The sequence below is a fragment of the Bombus pyrosoma genome, linkage group LG7 (assembly GCF_014825855.1).
Source record: "Bombus pyrosoma isolate SC7728 linkage group LG7, ASM1482585v1, whole genome shotgun sequence".
NCBI classification, from domain to species: Eukaryota; Metazoa; Arthropoda; class Insecta; order Hymenoptera; family Apidae; genus Bombus; species Bombus pyrosoma.
This window is the reverse complement of record NC_057776.1, coordinates 2,815,772-2,842,114: the sequence shown is the minus strand read 5'-3', so window position 1 is coordinate 2,842,114 and position 26,343 is coordinate 2,815,772. Positions and strand designations below refer to the sequence as shown.

General features: G+C 31.6%; 1 protein-coding gene and 1 long non-coding RNA gene across 2 annotated transcripts in view; one reads left to right on the top strand and one right to left on the bottom strand.

The window, feature by feature from the left end:
- The window catches only part of LOC122569048 (aminopeptidase N), a 56,070-nt gene that overhangs the window by 5,414 nt on the left and 24,313 nt on the right, over positions 1–26,343 (top strand). Inside the window, exons 2-3 of the mRNA XM_043729510.1 lie at positions 6,849–7,218; positions 19,606–19,904. Of these exons, the coding sequence (XP_043585445.1) occupies positions 6,862–7,218; positions 19,606–19,904 (656 nt within the window). The 5' untranslated portion in view covers positions 6,849–6,861. The remainder of the gene's footprint in view (positions 1–6,848; positions 7,219–19,605; positions 19,905–26,343) is intronic.
- LOC122569049 lies at positions 22,457–26,333 on the bottom strand. The gene is made up of 3 exons (XR_006317307.1): positions 26,167–26,333; positions 25,687–25,916; positions 22,457–25,594 (listed from the first exon to the last, which is right to left on the bottom strand). It is a non-coding gene; the product is annotated as an uncharacterized LOC122569049 (long non-coding RNA).

The window sequence follows — 26,343 nt, the reverse complement described above, 5'->3', positions numbered from 1 at the left end:
TTACATATAGTTATTTAAATAATAATAGAGTAATGAAAGAATAACTCTTTATTATGTCACCAAAATATTTTGATGAATATATTCGAACATAATAATAATATATTTACATACGTATGTATACATTATGCAATCACTATAGCACAAAATTTTATTCCATAATTCCATATTACATATATTGTAACTTAAGGCCAAACATTTACGCTTTTAAGGTAGCAATATTATAATGCAAGTATCTATATATATTTTTAAGTGACACGATTAAATAATGCAACTTCGGTCAGCAAAATCCAAATAGCAGACTGTTCAGTAATAATGGTAGAACAAGTAGTTCACACATCAGAGTTTTATCATAACAGTGATTGTATGAAGTCGTAATTGCTTACCGAATTGCATTGACCGAATCAATCGATATTCCCATAAATCGATCTCACAGAAGTTGCAGTTGCTATTAACTGATCCGTTAGCAATAAGAGGCGACGGCGACGGCCAATTAGAAAGACTTTTCCGACCGTTTAAAGGCAACTCGCGTTTCCTTGACGTGTCTATTCTGAACGTGAAATTACTTTTAATGATCGCTTGCCTTCACCCTGTTTACGCCGGAGAGGAAGTTTCTCCGGGACAATGCTCCAATGACAGCCTTCGTGTATTTCGTCACAGATGCTAATTACAGTGTGTACATATAGGTAGGTCTGAAGGATGGAACGTCGCGCCGCGCCGGCGAAGATGAAAAAACGTGTGACTGAATTCTTGAATAAATAGGTTGAAATCAATATTATTTACGAACAAATGACACGTTTCTTCGATGACAAACAACGAGTGTTTAAACGCTCTGAATTTTTAAAAATTTAGTTCAAAAGTTTATATACAATACTATGCAGAAGTTTTAGCCACTTATTAACTGGAAGTGCATCTGTGGTTTGTTTCTATTAATAAGTATTAAGTATTACTTTATGTTACTTTATATTGGATGCTCCTAAAAAGTATTTAATTAAAAAATTATTAGTAATTTATTTAATAAGTATTAATTACCTAGATATAGCTAATATTACATGTCAAAAGTTTTAGGTCATGTATCAAACGGAAATGTTCTGTTTTTACAAATGAATGTTAAGATACATGGCAGTTATTTATATTTGTTGTTGCTTTTTAAATACTTAATTCAAACATTATTGATAGTTTGCTAAAAAAATTATTATAGAAAGTTAGTTTAATTAAAACAGTTATGATACCGGTTTCGGTTCTTGAAACATTTAAAAGAACAGAAAAGGTAACTGGTATAACTGTTCTGAATATAACGGTTCTCGCGCATATCAGTTTCAGTTCTTGAAGATCGTTATTATATCGGTTCCATATCGACTCTATAACTATTATTTTTCGGCTCTCTATTGGTTACGGTGTAGTTTTGTATAATCCATAATACGTACATACTTGATATATGTATCCTTACATGTATCAATTTGATTTCGATTCTTACTGATCTTCACTCTTGTTCATTTTGGGAAAATGTTAATACATATTTATTAAATATTGCAAGTATGAGCATTAAATACTTCAAGATTTACTTCCAAAATTAAATTGTAATATAATGTTAACTATCTACTATTTATTATTTTAGAATTAGTGATAGGATAATATTAAAATTCTAAATTCCTGCTATGTTTTCTATGAAGAGTCAAGTAAAATGGATGTTGGTAATTATTTAGTAGTTATGTTGAAGAAAGCAACATTTTGAACAACTACTTTCCCACTAGGAGAGGAATACACTATTTCCCCAGGTTTTTGCCTTACGGCGGTCGGACAAAAGACATCTAACCTCTTTTCTCTCTAAGCCTCTTTTCAATTTACAACTAATCGCACGCGACTCACAGTCGTGCGATTAGAAAATCCATTATCGTATATAGCACAATTCCCATTCGCACTACCGCGACTACAAAGTCAAGGCGCGACTCACCGCGACAGTGGTCGCGCGCAACTATAAAGTATGTGGAGTATATCGTGCTGTACCCGCGTGCTGAACAGTCGCGCGCGGCTGAATGTCGTTTTGCTGCTAGAATGTGAGGAGTCCTCATTGAGGACATTTTAATACGAAGCTAATAAGAAAATGAAGCTGACCTTTGTTCGGCGTCGCGCGCGACACCAAAGTTTCTAACATACATCGTAAATTTCGTGTCACTTGAATCTCTGTGAATGCGTTGTGAGAACTATTCAGGAATTGTACAAAGGTCAACCTTATTGTTTTTAATAGAACCGCACATTTTTTAACATGTCAATCAATCTGTCATGAAATTCCTTACAAAAGGTTAGTATCCTATTTATATCAAAAAAACTATTAATATTGAAAAAAAATGTTTGATATTAAAATATTCGGATGGAATTTGTAGGATTAGCCGCAAGGGACCTAAACCCAACTCTTTTGTTTGTATTTATATAAATGAAGATTGAGCGAGGCGGCTATGCTTGTCGCTGTATCAAAAATAGACATAGATATGAGCAAGATTAACTGTAATAGTATCGACGATTATTTGCGAATATCTCGGAAACTAAGAGAGTCTCGGGGTAACATGTATAGGAAGAAGATCTTCAAAATGTTGATTTCTGCAACATATTTGAAAAGCATCGAAATCAAGAACGCGATGGCTGTAAATTACGATGCCTCTAAACTTGTGCATTACGCTATTACGGTGATAAAGCTATACCGAAATAGATGAGTACCGAAACCGAAATCGATATATGTATAGGGTATAGAAGATAAAGATTTAGAAAAAAGCTAGTGGAGAAATAACCTTAACCTTGAAATTCAGGATCAAAATTTTATATTATTGCAACGTATTCTACGCACCACAAGAAAAAAAATTCCGAAAGAAACCATGAGGCGTAAATGACACTTCCTCTAAAAAAAAAATGTTAAAGTTTCAGCTGGCTTAAATTCTTTAAACTGGCTTTATTGACAGTGTTTACATTTTGCAGTGATGTGCAAAAAAAGTAGCATCTACTGATACAGGTTAATACTCCAAATCTATCATTGTGTATTACACATATTCCTTTTTTTGACCTTTTCTTTTTCTTTTTCTCGCTCAAGCTTATCCCCCAAAATTATGTGTAATTCTTCACTTTCAATAATAAAAGCGATGTTTAATTCAATGTATTCCACTCCGGTTTCTTTTCCACCAATGATGATTCTGATAGGTATTCGGAATTGTAGTTAAGTAAAACACAATAAAATATCAAAAATCTGTTTGATTTTGCAAATATTTGTTTTGTATCGTAGGCAATAGAAAGTATACTCAACTTGACATTACTATCGTACAAATCGAACCGAACTATGAAGGATGTATCTTATTCCACAAAGAAGGAAGTTCAGTGATCTAAAGAATGATGTGATCTATGAGTAGCAACGAATCTATATTCACGTTATTTCACTTACTAGGAGCAAATGTAAATATAAGCACAAATATATATATTTGTTCCGAATAAATTTAATTTAAGGATCATTAAAATTTTACCATGTTTTTCCGAGAGAAGGGGTAATTTCCGACATTCGAGATTTCTATTCCTCGTGATGAGTAGAATGCGTTGCAATAATAAAAAACTTTGACCTTAAGTATCAAGATCAATGTCGTTTCCACAGCAACTTTTTTTTCAAATTTCCACTAATCCGAAAGTGTACAATGTAGAATAACGCTACGATCCTTTCTACACTTACTTTCTTTACACTTCGTACATAGTACCGAAAGCCGAAATAAAGTTTTGGGATAGAAATTTGTTTTATCTGCATATCGTTCGAAAACAATTTAAAAAATAATTAACGAAATATTAATTACGAGACTTCACTACAATGAAATTACAAGTAATTAAAATTCCTAATTTATAGAAATAAATTTGTTAACTTCAATCTTAAGATACTTAATACCATACTTGTAATATGTATTTAATAGATATCAATATTTTCGCAAAATCAATAGATGAATCAATAAGAACCGAAATCGAACCGGTATAAGAATGCTGATATGTACTATATGACCTTATAGAACTGAGCCGTAACTGATGCAGAACCGAAAAATGACAGTTACATAACCGATATGAAATTTATGTAATATCGGTTGCATAGAACCAAAAACCGATCAGAACCGATATATCTACATATGTATAATGGTTTGAGGCAGTCATTTTTGTAACCGTTAAAATGATTAATATTTTGTGTAATCTGCTTTTATTCGGTTGACATCAAAAGCCTTTTGAAGGATCCTGTTAATTAATGTTTCAATAAACTTATTATATCTGTGTCATCCCTTTATTGGCGATTCAAGTAATTTATTCATAATGTGAACTTCCTTTCTTCTCATAGCACATTCTATAATAAATCATATGTTTAATTAGGAGTTTATTTATTATCTAACAAAATTTTGAACCAGATAAAACTACAGATACGTAACACCATAAAAGGAATGTCTAAATATTCATATCTAGTGTCTACATGTATAACATCATATGAAAATATTTCCTAAAAATATAGATTAGTTGCCATTATGAGGTCATTATCGTAAATGCCCTAAGGCTTTTGGATAATACTGTCAAATAGTTTTTAGATATTTTAAAGGAAGAAAAATTAGTTATATCATAAAAATATTCAACTACTAATAATACTCGAGAATATTCCGACTATTAGCATAACTTTAACTATGTTAACTTCTATGTCTAAAATAAATACAGATAAAACAACAAAGATGTAGTATATTGAAATATAGTATATAGATGTCAGAAAACAAAAAGCTTTTGCCTTAAAATAAATCGTTATTCAAATATTAAAAGAAATGTTGAAAGAAGAAGCGAATTTTCGTGTTTCGAAAATATTCGAGCATTTTATAAATCAATGTTAAAAAACTAAACTGGCAATTTTTTATAAAGGTTTAATATTTTATTCGATACCCCTTTTGTTTACCCTCAAAAAGAGATATTTTAAGTAGTTTAATATGTAGAAGATTATTTTTTGTTAGTAATCAATGCTGTATGTTATTCTTTTGTTAAACGAATTTGTCATTCTCCTTTAGTGTTTATTACTGTTTTTTACTAATCCTGTAGTCCTGTTCATTTCGTAGAGGTGGTCACATTGTAAAAACTCCTTATCTTAATTTAATATCTTTGATTTGTAATATATTGTAGTATTCTCGCAAATTTAAAATTCATTTTTTTTCCATTTACGTTCTAGTATTTCGACAATAAATCAGCATAGTTTTCCTTTCTTGACTACTGACATAAAATATTCTAAAAAATTATAACATAACATATTATAATACGGTTTATAGATGTCAGAAATAAAAAATTCGCTGATTTAAAATGTATCAAACGTAAAAAATCTGTTAATTAATTATGTAATGTTACCCGAGTGTTACAAGATAAACCGATGAAGAATATGCATTTTCAAATTGCAAGGATATTGGGACATATCAGAAAATTTAAGTTATCAAATTAAGATAACAAGTTTCTTTACATAAGTATGATCATTCCTATGGAATGAACTGCATTGGGGAATTAGTAAAAAACAATAATAAACAGTAAAGGAAAATGATAAACTCGCGTAATAGAAGAATAAAATATAGCATCGATTACTAACAAAAAATAATTTTCAACACATTAAACTGCTTAAAACATGTTATTGAACAAAAGGATTATCAGTTTATCTGATACTTAGCTACAACTCTACACATCAGGAGTGTCATTTTAGTCTTTCTAACGTCAATTTATAAAGTATCTGAACATTTTTGGGATATGAAAGTTTACTTTATTTGAATATTTTTTAAAATATTTAATTAATGGTTTATTTTAAATTAAAAGCTTTTTACTTTCTGACATTCATGTAATATAATTCAATGTGTTGCTAAACATTTCTGTCGTCTTGTCTGTATTTGTTTCAGATATAGAACATAGAAGTTAAAATTATACTAGATCCTGAATATTTTCGAGACCACCGAATATTCATTGTATAATATAACACATATTTCGAAAATCTTTCTTAATATTCTTTATGCATGCATTCAAAGTATTCTTTACAGAATACAACCTGTATGAACGAATGTAGAATTTAACTTCAATATTGACTTATAAGAGAACAAGGAATACTAATCAATAATAAATTAATTATATATAAATAAATATAGTTTGATACAGTTTAAAATTATTAAGTGTTGTGTACATTACTAATTGACGATTCTGTTTTCTTAGCTTATAATCACCTGTCGTAATGTACATATGTCGAAAGAGTTGTTGTTCAGCATATTGACCTTGATAACATATTTCAAGGTCATGAAATCGGTGAGGCCGCCCTTATTTCCAATAATGAATATAATTACTGTAAATTTCTATTCTAAAGCAATAAAGTAAATCAATCTTTAATTCATTATTTGTCCGATACATTATATGTATAAAAAATAAAAAACATTTTTACGTCTATGTCAATTGTTAGTTACAAAAACCACAAATTGAAAGTTTACATATAGTAGCCTAACCCCAATCAAGAATGACAAATTTGAAATGTTAAATATATCTTTTATGATTGTCAATAAATTAGTTCACAATAATAACTTCTTTAACACAAAGTTAAAGATACTGCCTTTAAATTATTATTCAATATTTTTTAAATATTTCTAAATATCCATATTTATTTATTAGTAATTATTTATTAACATTTATTAATAATAAATTATTGATTTAATTATATATTTATGATGAAATTAAATTATATTCCTTTCCACCATTAACCTTAATTATGCCAAAAATAGTACCACTATACACGACAGTATTATTGGATACTTATCAAGACTAAAATTCTCACTTTCTTTTCGTCGTTTCAGGTTTACACGTGATATGACCCAGTCCCGCGAGGTTCTGGCGATGATGGACGCACACACAACAACGTTCGGACGTAAAAGAGGCTGCACAGTCTCTCCTTGTGGCGCTTTCCTTTTTGGTGCTGCCTTCCTTATATCTTTGGTCATGACCGGGCTTCTGGTCTATCATCTTGCGCCATGCCTCGAGGAAAATCTCGTTAAACCATGCGGTGATTTCAGTAATTCAGTATTCGGGGGTCGTAGTCTGTTTAATAAGGAGACGTATAACAAGAAAAAATTGGACGTCCGATTACCAAGATCTGTGGTGCCAGATTCGTACGAGTTGAAGCTAATACCGTTCATACAAGTGGGAAATTTTACTTTCCATGGCGAGGTACGAATCGTCTTCTTTTTTCTTTCTTTTCTGGTCTCCAACTGTATCCTTGAACAAGAACTTTCTATTAACACATCTCGTTTAACATATACATACGTATTACCGATTGGACAAAGATTGATTGTTCGTTTGAATTAATTTCGTTGCAGTATAGAAATTATAATGTTTATTGACGTTTCTTTGAAATACGTTGTTTTTAGAAAAATTTGATTGATTACCTCTTAAATGAAGGAAAAATGTTTATTGAACGTTCAAGGAAAGTTGAATCGTTTAAAGTAGCGTTTCTCAACTTTTTTTAAATCATGACACCCATTTATTAAGTTTATATTCTTTACTTACATTATATGAAGAATTGCACTATCCATTTTTCATGTGTTTTTGATTTTTATAACCAATCCATGTATGTATACAGTCGTCTTTTAATAATCGTTTTAAGGTCGGTCTTTATCTCTAGTAAATGTTTATGCATTTATGGAAAATTTGAAAGTGCAAAAGCATATATAATGCGTATAATATACAAAAATATATAAAGTTATATCCGAGGTAATTTATTCGTTAGATTACTTAGTGGGCGAAAGAAATCTCTGCTTAGGTTCCACTGCTTTAATTGCATCCATAAAAATATAAATTTTTATGTACATTTATAGTTTATAATCACACTGCCACTATCATACGATTAATATATTGATCTGTCAAGGATATAGGATTTTTTTACTTTAGTAACATAAATTTTGTTCTTTTGACTTGTCAATACAAGTATCCTTCATAGTAGTAATTCTCTAATAATTTTGAGCAATGTACACATATTATTCGTTCGCATACATGATTTATATACATAAAATTTAACATTCATCCATTCTCTTTGCGTGCTGTGTATTTTTTATTTTTATTTTTATTTTTTTTATTTTATTTTTCAGTTCAAAACGTGATGGAATTTCTTTAGTATTTTCTTTGTAATGGTAATGAATACCCACGAATTTGAGTAATTTTTTTTTATTTAAATTGTGTTCTTCTGCGGTTAAATCGAATATTATAATATTAATATTGCCTTTGAAAAGGGTTGTTGATGGACGTAGTGCATATATTATGTGTCGTTGGTTTTCTAAATTTTCTTGCAATGGTATGTGATACAGATACTAGTTCTGCAATTAAAGAATAGACAAAAAACAATTTTTATCCCACTATGCTAGGAGGAGGGTATTGTGTCTAGCCTGACTGTTTGTGTTTATTATACATATGTTTATAACATGTATAATTTTACCGATTTTTACTTGGGTTCCAATCGATTCGTGTACGTCACGAGAATGCTGTAAGCTCTGTAGTATATAGGATTTTATTTAACAAGAAATCAAGGTCATCTTCATTTTTTTTTAATGACATTATATGTTATGAACTTGATAGAGTTGTAGCTAAGATGTAGCTAACGAATTTAGCGATTATCTACTATGCTATGGTCTTGAGATGACCTTGAGTTCAGAAATTTAAGTTCAGTCACGAGAAACAACATGGAAAATTACTTTACTTCGGTCAAATTACATTCAGAATTCAGAAAATATGTAATTTAATTAAGACTGTCAAACCAATAAGTTTATTTCAAAAATCCAGCAATAACAATAGTTCTCTTTTGCAATACACGTTACAATGAACTACCTCGTTCAGTCATAATAATAATAATAATAAGTTCACAGTATAGTAAGTCGTTGATTTCATCTTGACGTTAGCTACAACTCTATAAAATCCAAAATAAATGGTATCATTTAAAAAAATCACGGTGACTGATTTTTTTTATCGAGAACGAATTTTTGAAAATGTTTAATATCAAAATATCTACCGGGCTGAAAACTAACTAACTTTTGTTCGAAACATTTGTAACTTTTGTTTGAAACAATGGTAGTTGATCTTAGAGGATACATCCTGTTATTTATCATTTTAATCACTTGCTATTTACTGCAGATGTTTCATATATATGTCGGGTTATCATTGGAGTTAGGGGCATAACATAAACAACTATTTCCAGTTTTATTATTTAAGTGCAGCTATAATAAAAAGTCTGGACTAAAGTATTGGAGACCTTCCCAAGCATTCCAAAAGAAAGGCCCCGATGTCCTTTCATCTCCGACATATATATTTAATAAATAATGCTATTTCGAGTACAAAAACAACAAATAGAACTATACTTAGCCCGAAATGACATTAGAAACAACTATTATTCGTTATCACATTTCAGATCATTTATTTATAGACATTTATAGGAAAGTTATATCATAAATAGATAATACATGTGCAAATAGACAAATTGAAGATGAATAATTTATAATTATAAAACAATAAAAAAAGTATTAAGCTGAGGAAGATTAAATCAAGTAAATATTTTTAAAAATGATATCCAACTACCCAAAACTAAAAAAATGTAAAAGACAAGATGGTATGTGTTTTACTCAGAAATATAAGGTACTCGTTCAGATATTTCTAAATAATTAAATGTAGAATAATAATATTAAATTATCGAATTTACAGATAGGTGATAGAGTTTAAAACTGCCGTAGTCGGATACTCGCACTGATTAAATATTTATAACTAATAGTTCTATTTGAAAATTTGATGTTATTGCACTCGACGTAACATTAACTGCTATATTTTAACGTATCGTGAAAGTATCCCTAACACTTATTCCAATTGTATGATTACAGTTTTGCTTAAACTCTGTAAATACTATGCGCGCCCGATTGCGGCATTTTTAACTTATCTGTAAATTCTTAAAAATATTTGAATGTGTACCATACATTTCTGAGTAAAACACAATTATACACCTTGTTTTCTTAATTTTTTTCATTTTGCGTAGTAGGGTACCATTTTTTTTTAATATTTATTTTATTATATACTTTGTAAAGATTTAATGTAACTTAAGACAACATTGCTTTCAAAAATAATATTAAATATAATTTTTACAATGAGATCCTACATGATAGCGACAATGCAGTTCTTTAACAATTGAGGTGATTAGGTCGTGATAGATATTGAAGGAATGCTCAGATATATTCAACAATAAATATTTATTCACGATATATTCTAGGTGTACACTGATGCACAGAACTCGCGGTTACTATTAACGGCTCGCGATTCGCGGTTAACAGTTCGTCTACTGGTCGATGTGTTTTGATGCGACGGGAGTTCGGCGATGATTGCACGAGATGCCGAAGACTTGGATTGTTTATTGACTCGGACCGTGCGATTGTAACGACCGTTGTGTGACGACTGTAGGTAACAATCGAAGAGTAACGACCGAGGGGTAACGACTCTATGTAAACGACTCTATGCAAAGACTCTATGTAAAAGACTGACTTTCCGTCATGATGATGCTGCGAAGGAAAACTGTGATGGGGTGTGTCTAAGAATGCGAGATTATCGAATTCGTTGAGCAAAGCTTTGGTTCGGAAAGTGAGGGAAATGTACGTCGCGGTTTATTGGCAACTGCCCTTGAGAGGAAGTTGCTAGCGGAAAGCATCGTACGTGAGAAAAAGCAGATTTCTCGTGTCTTCCTGTGGTAGGTGGTAGACTTAGGGATTAATAAAACAAAGTCTATTTGTCCCTTTGAAGGACCTTAGCTAAAATAAATCCTAAGATTTATAACGGGTCCTTGAGCTAGCTGAAAATATTCGGTAAGAATGTATCGGCATCTGGCAATCATCTTATCCGCGGGAAATAGGGTCTTTGTGTAGCGAGCCACGAGACAGAAACCGTTGGAAAGTTTATTGTCGAGTGCCGCCACACAATATTATAGCAGATGTTATTAGCCCACCGCTACTTAGCCATACCGAAATTTATGAGTGATTGGTCAGGCTCAGTAAGAACTCGGCTTGAGCGAACGTATGTAAAGTAGATAGCCAGTGACTCGAAGTGATCGAGCTATGAGATGTCGATAATAAGACTATTTATGGTATCCCATCTCTTATTTCGTGTAATGTGTTCGTTCGTCATCAAAGAAACTGCACGATGCTAAAAAGGTGCATATCGATTTGTTGCATATCATCGTTACGTATGATTGCTGCGTATTACCGTTGCGTATCACCATTGCGTATCACCGTTGCGTATCACCGTTCCGTATTACCGTTGCGTATGTATCCGTACTTTATTTTGTCATGTAAAAGACAAGGAAAGACACGAAGCGGTATTTTTGACTTTGTTTCTCATACGTTACAATGTATTTATTATTCAACCATCTGTAAAATAGTTTGTAATCCCTTAATCACCGAACACTATAATTTTTAAAAGGACAAGTTTAATAAATACACGCATAATGAATAATAGATAACAAATTTTAATCGTAAATAACGAATAATTTACATATTTATGACCCATGATCTATCAATTGGAAAACTCAAAATCTATTTGTTTTTTTCACTATAATGTGCCATGTTCGGCACATCTCATGACTCAGATGCGCCGAGCGCTTCATAAATTTGCAGCAGCCCTTCAAGGTCAGTTCTGCTCGGGCAACCGAGGTAGACAGACGTGTGTAATCAATCGTGTGCTCCAGTGAAGTGATTCAGAGAAGTGTTTCAAAGTGAAATAAAATTAACGAATAGTGATAGTGAGGGGAAGTCCAGCAATGCAGCAGCAGATACCAACAATTAAAATTACAACTAAAGGAGAAATTCATTATATAAACAGGTCGGTAGATTTACCAGGCCTAAAGTAACAACAACAAAGTAGTAATAATCAAAATGATATGGCTATAGAAGAAATGGAAGAGCAGTGGAGATAGGAGGAGTGCAGCCACGATAATGAAAGATATTATCAGGACGAAAACTGGAAGCTAGAAAAGACAAACAAAAAACGTAAAACGACACCAGGCACAAGTGCCGCAGGAAACCTGGATACGGAAAAGCAGCGATGGCTGCAAGAATTACCATTAAGAAACTCCTTCAGCTCACTACCGGAAGAAATAGAAGCTGACCCGACAAGCAAAACCACAACTCATTCAACTCACATTACAAAATCACCACCAATATTTGTTGAGGCCCAGATAATAGACCCGCTTATTGATCTACTAAAAAATATAGTCGGGAAGGATAATTACATAATAAAACAAACAAGATTAGAGCAAGTAAAAATTCAAATAAACACCCCAGAAATTTATAGGAAAGTGATAAAAGCATTAAAGGAAAAAAATGCTATATACCACACGTATCAGCTCAAGACGGAAAGGAGCTACAAATTAGTTATAAGAGGTTTGCATCCAAAAATTAACACAAAAAAATTAAGTGATGAATTAGCAAAAACTGGCCATTAAACAAGAGCAATAAACAATATAACAAGATACGATACGAAGCAACCATTACCATTATTCTTAATAGAACTTGAACCCAGAACCAATAACAAGGAAATTTATGAAATCAAAAAAATTCTAAACACAATAGTAACAGTGAAACCACCAAGCTACAAAAAAGTTATACCACAATACATGCAGTGCCAACAATACGGCCACACAAAAAATTATTGTAACAGAAGCCCGGCATGTGTTAAATGTGCAAAAAATCACTTAACAATACACTGCCCATACACAGGAAAAATAGAAGAAGTTAGATGCTATAACTGTAACGGGAACCACCCAGCCAGCTATAAAGGATGTGAAATTAGGAAACAATTACAACGTAAACTGTTTCCACCACTTCGCAATGGATCATTCAATAACTACCAACCACAACAAAGTATAACGGATAATGATACAGCATTGATAGCACAATATGAACCAAACACTATAAACGGAAACATTAATCCCCAAGGTAACCGAAGCTATGCGCAAGTAACTCAAAACATTATCAACGCTCACGAACAATCAGAATAAAAGCAACAACAACGAAGTCGTTACAGAAATCAAAGAAATGCTCAAACAATCCATTAAAAGTACGGAGATGTTAGGAAAAATGGTAAGTGAGCTAAACACAATACTAAGGCAACAAGTACAACAAACAACAGTCATGTTACAACTACTCACAAACTTGCTAAATAAAAAATAGAGATGAACATGTTGAAAATAGCAGCCTGGAACTCAAATGGCTTGCAACAGCGAGCCCACGAAACTAAAACATTTTTGTATAAAAATAATATTGATATATTACTTGTTTCAGAAACACATTTCACTCTAAAAAGTTACATGAAAATACCGTACTACACCATCTACGACACCAAACACCCTTCAGATAAAGCACATGGAGGAACTGCAGTAATAATAAAAAATGACATCAAGCATCACCTACATAGTCAAGCAAATCAAGAACACTTACAAGCAACCACTGTCACAATACAAACCAATGACAATTACTTCCAGATATCAGCAGTATATGCACCACCGAGACACAAAATGACGCTTAAAAAATGGAAAGAGTACTTAAAATCCTTAGGCGACAAATATATCGCAGCAGGAGACTTTAATGAAAAGCACACGTTATAGGGTTCGAGAATTAACACACCGAGAGGCAGAATACTAGTAAAATATATTAGAAACAGCAACCTCAACGTACTGTCTACAGGAAGACCAACGTACTGGCCGACAGACCTCAATAAAACACCTGACCTGTTGGATTTTGCAGTAACAAAAGGACTAAACGTAAACAAATTAAAAATAACAACCAGCCTTGAGCTTAACTTACACCAATTATATTAGAATATACAAGCAAACCACTACTTTATAACAAGTCAGAGTCGTTTTGCAATAAAACCACCAATTGGCAAATTTTTAAAGAGCTAATCCAAAACAAAATCAACTGCAACATCCCATTGAAAACACCTGAACACATTGAGCTGGCAGTAGCAACTCTGACAGAAATAATACAGGAAGCAGCGTGGGCTACCATCACCTATAAATCAAATATCAGGAAATCAAAAATTATTCCATAGGACATTCTAGATAAAATTAGGGAAAAAAGAAAAGCGAAATCAAAATGGCAAAAACAGAGAACACGAGAAAACAAGAAAAACTTAAATAAACTTACAAAGGAATTAAAGAATAAATTAAGGGAACTTCATAATAGCGAATTCTCAAAATTCATCGAATCACTATCCGCGCATGAGAATACCAACTACAACAAGAAAACAATAAAATCAATCCTAGCAATCAGAAAAATGGGCAACACGTGGGCCAGAAGCAATGAAGAGCAAGCAGAAGAATTTTCGAAGCACCTACAAAATACATTTTCACCGTATGTAATTAATAACAGCACTCTCAGATGGCAAACAAATGAAGAAGTGGAAAATGCCAGCAACACAACTGACAAACGCTGCACCGTACTCAGCACAACAGCGCAAGAAGTTACAAACTTAATTAAGGCAACAAAGACAAGTAAAGCACTAGGATTTGACTTGATGAATAGAAAAATCTTAAAAAACCTTCCCTCAAAGGCAATAAGACTAACAACGATAATATTCAACGCAATTCTAAGAATACAGTATTTTCCTGCATTATGGAAAATAGCACAGATCGTAATGTTACCTAAACCAAACAAAAACCCACATTTAACTGCATCTTACAGGCCAATATTATTACTACCTGCGTTTTCCAAATTACTAGAAAAAATAATATATAGCCGCCTAAAACCAACAATAGAAAAAGAAAAACCAATACCGGACCACCAAATCGGATTCATGAATAAACACTCCACAATAGAACAAATGCACAGACTCGTCAACGAAATCTTGCAGGCACTGGAAACAAAACAATATTGCACGGCACTCTTTCTGGACATCGAAAAAGCATTCGACAAAGTTAACCATGAAGAACTTCTTCAAACAATCAAAAAGCAATTTCCAGAACAAATCTACAAACTACTCAAATCTTACTTAAACAGTAGAACCTTTGTAGTAAAAATAAATGATGCATATTCTGAAATTAAGAATATCAAGGCAGGAGTACCGCAAGGAAGCGTCCTAGGACCAATACTATACACACTATATACGGCAGACATATCAACAACTGTCAACAGCGAAACACTAACGTTGGAGGACGATACGATCATACTAGCAAGGCACGCGAGTCCAGAAACAGCTGCCGCACTACTGCAAGAACACATTATAAAAATAGAAAAGTGGCTGCAAAACAAACAAATAAAAACGAACACCAGTAAGTGCAATCACATAACTTTTACGCTTAGAAAAGGAAAAACACCAGATATCCAACTGAATGGTGCCCACATAGCACAAACAAAGCATGTCAAATATCTAGGAATACATTTAGACACACATCTTACATGGAAGTACCACATAAAATCAACAACAAACAGAATACGTGGAAAAATGAAGCAGATGTACTGGTTAACCAATAGAAAATCTGAATTAAGCATAATGAATAAACTAAATATATACAAAACAATAATCAAACCAATCTGGATATACGGAGTCCCACTATGGGGGATGGCAGCAATGAGTCACATAAATAAAATAGAAACAGAGCAAGCAAAAATCTTAAGAACAATAGTTAACGCTCCATGGTACATCAGAAATGAAGACATACGAAAAGATTTAAAAATTTCAGCAGTCAAAGAGGAAATCGCCAGATATGCAAAGAAAGTATAAAGAAAGACTTGTAACACACCCAAATCAGCTGGTTGCTGAAACGAGTAAAACCATACTAGAAAGAAGACTGAAGAAGAAGCATCCTGCAGACCTCAGAATAGAAATACAATAAAACCTGGAAGATGGAGTCTCGCTGGGGGGTAACCATCCACATGCTATATTTTACCAAATATTTACAGCTATAATATTTTACCAAATGTCCTACTGGATAAATTGTAAAATTTAAATAAATAAATAAATAAAGCCCTTCAAGGAGCTTTCCCGAAGCGCATGTGCATTGCTGTACATTGTAACACCGGAGACGAACCTTTTGATACAGATATGTACAAAGGGTCTGTGTCAAGAAACATGGCAATTTAGCGTGGCGCAGCTTGGACAGGCTGAGCTTGGATTGGCTTAAATTAACCTCAGTGGATCTTCAGCTTAATTTAGCATGCTTCATTGAAACATTTATTAATTCAGAAGCATAATTTAAAAACAAATTGATTTCAGAATACATAAATTTTTAGTTGTTTACGCTTAATTTTTTACTTCCGCCATTACTTTATTGTTGGTTATAATCATTAGCATTGCCTCCATATGCTTTTATAACGAACATTAAGAAAAATGGAATTGTTACTTTGTTATTAAATATTATTATTATATATTATATATATACTATATATATTAACCACAAATGTTATCCTCTAAATGAATCCTCTATGTTATCTAAACGTGTTCTATCAGTGTTAATAGACTTGTAAAAAAAGTAAAATGATGTACAATTTTTGGTGCCATCTTTAAATAGTTTACAATTAAAAAATCGATTAGTTTCTAGTTATACATGATAGCACAGCTTTTCGATAATAAACAAAACCCCCGCCAGTTGCTGTACGAATTCCGAACATTGTATTTTTGGTTGTTAAATAGCTTTTTGCAAAATATTAAATATTTGAAGATGAAACTTTGCACACTTTTTAAGAATAACGAAAACTACATTTTTACCAAGTTCCAATTTCGCATTGTCAGTTTTACATGAATAATTGATAATTGAAACTATTGCGATTTTAAGCGGTTTTTATTTATTTACGACTAAACGAATTAACCAATCTTAACATATAACATCTCATATGATAGATATTTTCAATAGCTACAATTTTCATTGGAAACTTTTACGAACCAACTATAACAATCGTTGTTATATGTAAAAAAGGAGCTGTTTTCGACAACTCTGGAGATTGTTCACAAATTTTATGCAAGAAATCTTGAGTGCTAAACACATAGGATTTGTCCCTGAATATGATTTCTATAAGAAAATTTAATATTGAATTTCGCCTTCCTTGAGGTTGATTTGAGTGGACTATATCGCGTCATCCTCCCCTTTGGCCGCGGATATACGGAAGGACCATTCACTTGCTTTGTCTATCAGTCGTAACTGCTTTACCACATTACTTTTCTGTATGGCCACGGACTTTGATATAAAGACAAAAAACCGGCAAATAACTGATTGATCCATTCTGTATCTTTGGACCACATTTCGATGCACAATAATACAATATTTGCCCATCTACATTAATATGCAACGGTGGTAAGCAACAAATGGTTATGCATGCTCGGGAGATAATTTTGGACAGCGCTGGTTTAGAAGATGCATTAGATGGGTTGTGATTTAATCGCATTGCCAAAAAATAGACACTTTCTCTGGAGAATTTGATCATGGAGTGAGAAAGGCATTAACGCAGTCTTAGTAAGCGAATTGTGAGGGGCCGTATAGCATTTACCTCAGAATCTCGAAAGAGTAAAGTCTCTTGAGGGAGAGATTTAACATACATTCCAACAAACTTAATGTTAGAAAAACCAATTTTTCTATATAATACTTCTTAATAATTCTATTATTAAATGCGTTATAATACAAAACAAAAATTATTCTTATTCTAAGCGAAGACAGACAATAAATATTTCATACATTACGCCCTAGTATAATAAAGACTAAGTAATCTGCATTTCGTCTGTTACATTTACATAAAAAAAAACACTTTCAATAACGTAAAGAAAATACGTTAAAAATACATTCTAATTCTAATCCAATATTCACATTTTCCATAAAAGTAATTACAATTGCAAATAACTACGCCGAGACTTTGAGGAAAGTAGGTGTTTTAGTAAACAGATATAGCCGATTAGTTTTTTAGTTTGTAAAAAAGATCAAATCCATCGACGTCTTATTTGATACAGGAGACGGTAGGAAATTTTCATTTTAAATTCAATTCTTTCAATTTATGGTAAGGAATTATCATAATCCTAGTAATACGTTGGAGCCTTTGTGTCATTTTATAATTATAATGCGGTTTATGACAGGAAGTTGTGTGGCTTAGAACGTACTACGTGATACGAACATGCATTTGTGAGTTTATTTCCGTGTTTTTAAATGAAGCAGTTTCACTTTTTATGAATCTAAGTAGTTATTCTGCGATATTCTCACAAACAAACAACTCGTTAACGAATCGGAAAACAAGTAAGAATTGCATTCAGTGAAAGTTATTTTCTGTACAAAAGCTTAATTCTCAAGGATGCTTTTGTATTTTAATTTTTTGAAATATTAGTGAAACAATCATGAAACTATCAAACAAGAACTGTTTCTTCTTTGCCTAACAGATCAAAAGAGCGACGAATCCTGGTGCTCCGAAAGTATTTTACTTCAGAAGATGTAGAACACGTGATGGGCGATATGTCGACATTTAATCTTTTCCTTTACGCATTCATATAAACGGTATTAAAAACTAGGACGATGATTACAAGTTCACGTAGGAGTGAAATAACCTGTAAAAAACAGAAAGTTTGAGACTTTTTCTCGCCATATTTTCCCTTCTTCAATATAATCATTTTTACCAGACGTCAGAGATAACACTATAATAGCAATTCCAATAATTTTATACAAATAAAAAGGATTAAACATATGAATATAAAGAGGAAAATAGATATAAATAATGATACATTTTATAAATACTAATAAAGAGGAGCCCATACAAGTTCGTAAACAAAACTATTACGAGTGTAGTTCATAAAATTCTGCAAGTTTTCACTGTAGTTATGTAAACTACACTCATAGTAGATGGCGCTCCAAACTTTCTAGTTACAGTAGCTCTTTTACCCCTTGGTGAACTGGTGTTGTTTCTTTATAATAATTATACAAAAATAAAAATTAACGAATGAATTTTACAAGATATATGTATAATGCATAAATATCGGGAACTTTTGGAAACAATTTCTTAATTTCATCATCTTTAGAATAAATGAAAAAGATAGGAAACTGTCTGCTATCTTTACATCATTAGATCATTATTAATTATTATATACATAATTACAATATTAATGGATTCACATTAACAATGAAATTAGATGTATGTATGTGCGTGTGCTCTATTGTCAATTAGTGGAGGTCTTATACCATATAATTGAACCATTATGTAATATATAATCAATACTACAGATGATTTCACTAAATATTTTGACTTATAATTATATTAATGACTATGTCTATGACTAATGAATAATTTAATGACTTGAATGATTTTTGTAAAGTGTATGATTAGAATAGAAATCTTGTAACTTGTATATATATTTTCAGATTCGTTTCAAATTTTATCAGTATGTTAATCACGATAGTCACATCTCGATACAATGCTAATGAAATTTCAAAATGTTCTTTATAAATAATACATTCACGAAGACTTTCTATAAGTGTTGAAACACTTTCATGATTCATGACTCACTGTGTTACTTTTAAAGAAACATGTTGTCACACTGCAGAAATTAAAATAATTTTTATATTTTCAGGTAAAAATTCTAGTGAACATTACGGAAGACACGAAAAATGTGACGCTGCACGCGGTGGATATGCACATCAATGAAAGTTTCACGAATATCAAGGAGTATTCGGAAATCAAGAAAGTGAAGAAGATAATCAAAATCGTGGAGCAGAGAAACGACACTGAACGGCAGTTTTACGTGATTAGAACGTCGGACACGTTGAAGAGTGGCAAGCAATACGTGGTGCATTTAAAGTTTGTTGGTTATCTGAATGACTACTTGCAAGGCTTCTATAGAAGCTCGTATACTGTTGGCAGTCAGACGAGGTAAACGCTTCGGCAATTTAATTCTGTTCTGTAGAGTGTAGGTGACAGCTATTTGTAGCCAGTAAATTTAAACTGCTTTATCAAACAATATCTGTAGTTGCCAGTTGACTAATCTATTTGGAACGGTTCATTGAGACGTCAGTTATTTCAAAAACGTATACAATCAAACCATGACAGTTTAATTTGCGTTAAATTTGATCGTGTAATTAGTATTCGATAATTAATTTTAATTAAATCATAGGCAATTTTTAAATAATTTAAAAATAATTCGTACTTCAAAGATATTTTAAAAACAATTTATGGATAATTTAGATATAATTTGAAACTTGGTCCCGTAATTATTATTCAAAAAGTAATCTCGATTAAATTACCGAAAATTTTTAAACAATTTAGTCTATATATATAATAATACTTATACATATATTTTATAATTTTATAATCATTATATTTCAATTTTATAATCATTTGAACTTCAATAATATTTCAAAATTGATAAATAAAAAACTGGAATATGATTTAAAGGGAACAAAATTATCTTTTGCAATTTGTACACTTTTTCTGGAATAGTAGAATACTACCTATAATTTGAATTTTCCATTTAAATAAGCAAATAATTAATATACGTTATTTTTAATCGTAATAAAAGTTACATACACATAAGGTCAAATAGTGTTTCTTAATCATTGTTTAATTTTATTAACGATAATTTTTTATATTTTTCTTTAAAATATTTTTAAAATTTTGCAGGATTTAAAAATTATACTTAATCAATCATGTGCAATTGAGAAACTACATCTTTTATTTCTGCTGTTCATTCTTATCAAGTATTAATTTTTATAATATACTAAATCGTTTTCCTTATGCGCATGAATGAAATAAATCTACAATCACAGTACACTACATTATATTTTAAATCTTCCTACTCGCCACCTGTCATGTTTTTATACAGCATTTAAAGATGCACTTACGTTTATATAACATTGCCAGCTTTTCTCATTTATATATAAATATACATATATTAGTTAATAACTAAATATAGCAATTTTTTAATTCGAATTAAGATATATGCATTAATATATGTTTGATCACTTAAATTAAAAACTACATTGACTAAATATTCATTCTAGTCTTTATAAAAATACAAGAAAGTACTTTTAGATTGAAATTTTGTAAGAATTCAGAGAAATACGTATGAACCTTCTGAAAAAATATGTAGAAATCCAAATGAAATTAGTTTGGTGAACTCAGGTGTTATAATAGACTTTTATGATAAATTATTTTGAATGTAAATGTATGTTCCCAGACACTATTCTATGCAAACTAAAATTATTTTGGAGTCATGAGTAAATAAATAATAAATTTCATTTGAAATTACAAAAAAATTAGTAAGTAATAATAATTGTTATGAATACGTTGATTGTCATATAGTTGAGATATAAATATACTTGTAGAATGTTAAGTATTATAAATGCGTATGTATATTCGAAACTATAACTTGTATTCGAATTTAATGTTACTGTAGTGATCAAAATATAGTCTAGAACAAGGACAAGAAAGGATGGTTTATTTGAGGTTAAGTTTAATTTTATCCGTACAAGCAATACCCAAAACAAAAACTGACTACAATATCTTCGTACGCCTTACCCTAACACTGGGCTTCCAACTTCTGTCTTCTCAGGTCAAAAATTGCTGACCCTCAACCCTCGCATCCTTCTCCCACTCCTTTACTCATTTAGTTTTGACGTCACCAAGGCATACACTCTTACTTACACTCTCTTTCTCTTTCTCTCTTCCCCAGCACTCTTGCGATTCTTAGTTTATACCTTAAATATATAATAGACCAAGCGTATACCCTCCTTTTTTCGATACTACATTACAATATTATGAATGAAATTAATATTATGTTACTTTTTGAAGCAAAAAAGTAATGCAATATTAAATTCTCGTTTTATGAAGTACAATGTTATTAAATATTTTCTGCAATATATATTATACGTTATCAATCTTGTAGTAACAAAATAGGAAGAAATAATATAGAACAATAAAAAATTAATCTCATACCTTCTGAAAAAAACATCGCTTCGTTATGTGAAGTATGTATATTGTATATATTTATAAAGATTGCTGATCATTTCATCTTATACAATAAATAATGCACTAAGTTGTGGCTGCTAAATTATACTTTAATATTAAAAAATAGACTAAAAAATTTTAATAAGATATTGTATTATAACTGCTTAAATTTTTAAGACAAATCAATTCTTTTCGAAAATTATAAAATTCAATCTGCAATTACAATTGTACCGCCAATAATAACCTACTTTAGTATTTGGTGTAACGATAAACAATGAATGAAGAGAAATATAACAGAATTGTCAGTCGAAATATTAAGCTGCTTTATAAACTATCATTTTGAATAAAGGAACAGTACAATATCTTTGTAATATACTACTTATACGGTACTCTAAAATATTTGTGAACAAATGACTTAAAATACGATATTGTTTCCATATCTTTTTTAAATATGTTGAATTTTATCTCAGAGTAGCTTGGCCTTTTCATTTTACAAAAATCAAACGGTCGACGGACAAAAACACTTATGATCTATCCGAGATACAAAGTTTCATAGTAGTATTACAAACAGAAAGGGACAAAAAAGGCGAAAAAGGAATGGAAAAAGAAATTAGAAGAAAAGCTGAATTTTCACCGCAATTACATCCATGGAACGTTTCGTTCACTTCGTACTTTCTGCTTATCTCGAGAGTTTTCCCAGAACTGAAATGTCAGCCTTTTAGCAATTAGCGAAAGTTTTTTCCCCTTAATGATGATGTTTCTCTCTAGTGCGCGGAACGTCTGTGAATTTACACAGCTCGACATCATTTTCCTAAGTATCTGTCGCTAAATCGCTGAAAGCTGAACAGCGAAGGGAGTCTCGCGAATCTTCAAGCCGATACCTTTGCCGAAGAGAAAGTTGTCGCGGAATGAGTACTAAGAAATTATAAAGACTTTGGTCTTGGCTTATTCTAATCTTTGAATTCAAGTTTTCACTAATGGAGTGAACATAAAATGTATGTGCATACATTAATATATTTTATCTTAGCAACGAGAAATGTGTTCAATCCAATGTTGAAATTGAAGATTTGAGAGATATGGAAAAATGAAACTATAATTTAACAATATTGAGGACTAGATTAATTGATATATTTCTCAGATTTTTTTACATGAAAACTAAACATTCTTAAATCTTATCTATAGAACTTGATAGTGTGTTACGAGAGATAATATTTAATACACACATATAGGATTATGCACTTAGCCCAGAACCTGCGGTCGCAACAATGCATGAGAATAATTACGGTGTTGTTAAACGTGTACGCTTACTACTACAATAAGATGTTCGCCATTTATGAGTTGTTGATAAAAGAATAATTAGGTGAGACCACATAAAGGGTCTCGCCGGACTTTAAATTTTATGTCACAATAAGGAGAAGAAAATCGCTGAGAAATACTTGATGATTTTATGTTCTTAATTTATTTTTTATTTAATGTTGCATTCAGCTGGCAAAGTTATTAGCGAATTACAATGAAATTGTTCATATTCTTACGAACATTGAGGTCTTTCTCTATTTTGTTTGGTAATTTTTATTTTTAACGTATTAAACATTTTCTTCTACGTCGTATTTCAAAACTCAAAATTTATTAACGATCATTTTCTACAAATTGAATGCTATTACCTAATTTTTGATCACTCTGCTACAAATACGTTGAATGTAAGAATAAAAAATAAGGAAACTGATTAAAATACATCAAGATGCCTCATAGAATTCATATTAGGCAGGCCAGTTTGAAAAATAAAAATGAATTTAAATATGAATATGATAGAAATGAATTTGTAATGGCTGGGTCCGTTCGGATTAGTCGGAATACGACGGAAGTTGTTTATGTTAGAGATGAAACTGATCGCTCGAAGCAGTTCCCTCGGTATTCCCCGTAATATGTTCCGGCGATTATGCAATTACTTATAAATCGTCGAAGTAGGAAAAATTTTTATATTTTTTATATCATTCTTATAAGATTGTTTTGGTTGTATTGTTAAGATTCTTACAATTAAAATAATACCGAATATGGCCACATCCTCGAAAGGCAAGACTCGCTTTCTCAGCAATCGTCTTCTTATTGTGACGTTAAATTTAAAGTCCTTCGGCGGCAAGCAAACCGCTCTGTGTTCACAACTAATTATACTTCTAGCAACAAGTTATACATGGCGAACGACATCCGACTATAATAGTAAATGTACAGGTTCCGAGTTAAGTGGATAACTCTGTGTATACATATACTGAATTATTTGTGAGATATAATATTTTTATATTATATATGTCGGAGATGAAAGGACACCGGGGCCTTCACTTTGGAATTCTTGGGAAAATCCCCAATATTTTAGTCTTTGTGATTTAACCCGATTATAATTGTACGAGATTTGTGGTAATGAGTTTGGGCTCGAAGTGACACAACCAGTGGCTAAACGTAGCCGCGGTCACGGGATGAACGTTTTACCTAACAAAGGTATGGAGTAATCATATAGCTCTCCTTAAAAAGAAATAGTTGTAGCGGCAGTTGACAGTAAACATTTCAACGGTCTTTTTCTCGTGGCTCACCACATACAGACCCTATTCTTCGGCAAGATGATTACCAGATGTCAATGCATCTCCACAGTATATGTTCAGCTAGCCTGAGGACCCACTATAAATCTTAGGATTTAGTTAACTAAGGTCCTTCAAACGGACAAACAGTCTTTATCCTAACAGTCCTTAAATCTATCACCTACTACGGAAAGATACGGGAAATCTGCTTTTCCCGCGAACGACGCTTCCCGCTAGCAACTTTCCCTCAAGGGCGGTTAGCATCCTCTTTCAACCACCAACATAGAAATTAACCAATTGACAGGAACGTCCATTTCCCTCACTTTTCGAACGAAGGCTTTCCTCGACGAATCCGATGATCTCGTGTCCTGAGACACACCCCATCATAGTTTTCCTCTGCAGCATCATCGTGACGGAAAGTCATTCCCCCGTGAGGTCGCATTAGCGAGTTACTTAGCGTCTTTACGCTCGGTGGATATTCCACGTTTTAACAAAGAGTTAGTTCAGTAATACTTGTACTGTGGACAAGTAAGTTGAGTACAATTTGGACTTTGGAAGAAAGCATATTTTGTTATCCCGTTGACCGCGGATTCGTTATTGGACCTAGGATCATTGCCATTAGCATCTCGAGTATTTAATTACCACGGTTACCTGTAAAATTCTCCAATACTCATATTTGTACTAGTAAATATCTTCTCTATTGCATAACAACAATGTTTAATCCAAACGGAAATTCGTTTCACGCCCCTGACCCTAATCATAATGTGAACCCAACATATATATAATCTATGCAACTCACCCTTGAATTCAGATACCTAGATCGGACTTATAGAAACATTAACGTATGAAAGGTTTATCAAGACGTTAAATCACAGGTGTGTGTCTTAACAAATTGGGATAGTAGATATTATCATAAAGTTTTTCACTCTATAAAATGTCAACGTAACATTTTTTTAGACGAATCCATATAGGTTTACTTAGCCATTATTTGAATGGTCATCAGGACAATATACAATTAATTTTCTACAATAACTTATTAGGGAACTCAATCTGAAATGTAATAAATTTTTTCGGTAACACTTAAGGCAAACATCAACAAAATCCATTGAAATAATTTTGATGCTTATTAAAAACTTACTAACTTTTATTAGGAATACCTTTTTGTAGATTATCGGAGGTGCTTGAAAAATCGTGCATAGCATCATTGGACAATTATATATGCATATACATATATGTAAAATGTATGTACTAACTAGTTTTAATCTCACTCGAAACCCAAATATTTAGGTTTCTTCCATTATTTAAGCATTTCAAATATTTATATATGTGTAGTTATTTAGTTATACAAATATATACATAAATGAAAACAAAACTGTAAGATAAGAAAACTAACAAATATTGGTACATTATGTTTTTTAATCGTAGAAAGAAAGTGTATTATATGAAAAGACATATTTTATGTACGCAATCTATATTCTTAAAATAGAAGAAAAGAAAAACACAAAGATATGCCTTAATGTTTGACTTTGCGATGAACATGCGTATATATCTATATTAGCAATAATTAGAGTTGTTTTCTGAATCATACTTATTAATATTAATCTTTGTAATATACTACTCACATTACCATAATTATTTATATTTTCCTTTTCGAAGTTGCGTTTTTATTTACTATCCTTGCCTGTTTAAATCAGGATATTCTCTTATCAATTAATTTTTAATTGTAAAAGGAACTTTATATGTATTGATATATCGAACATGATCATTTATCACTTTATTGTGAACATTTTCTGTATCTT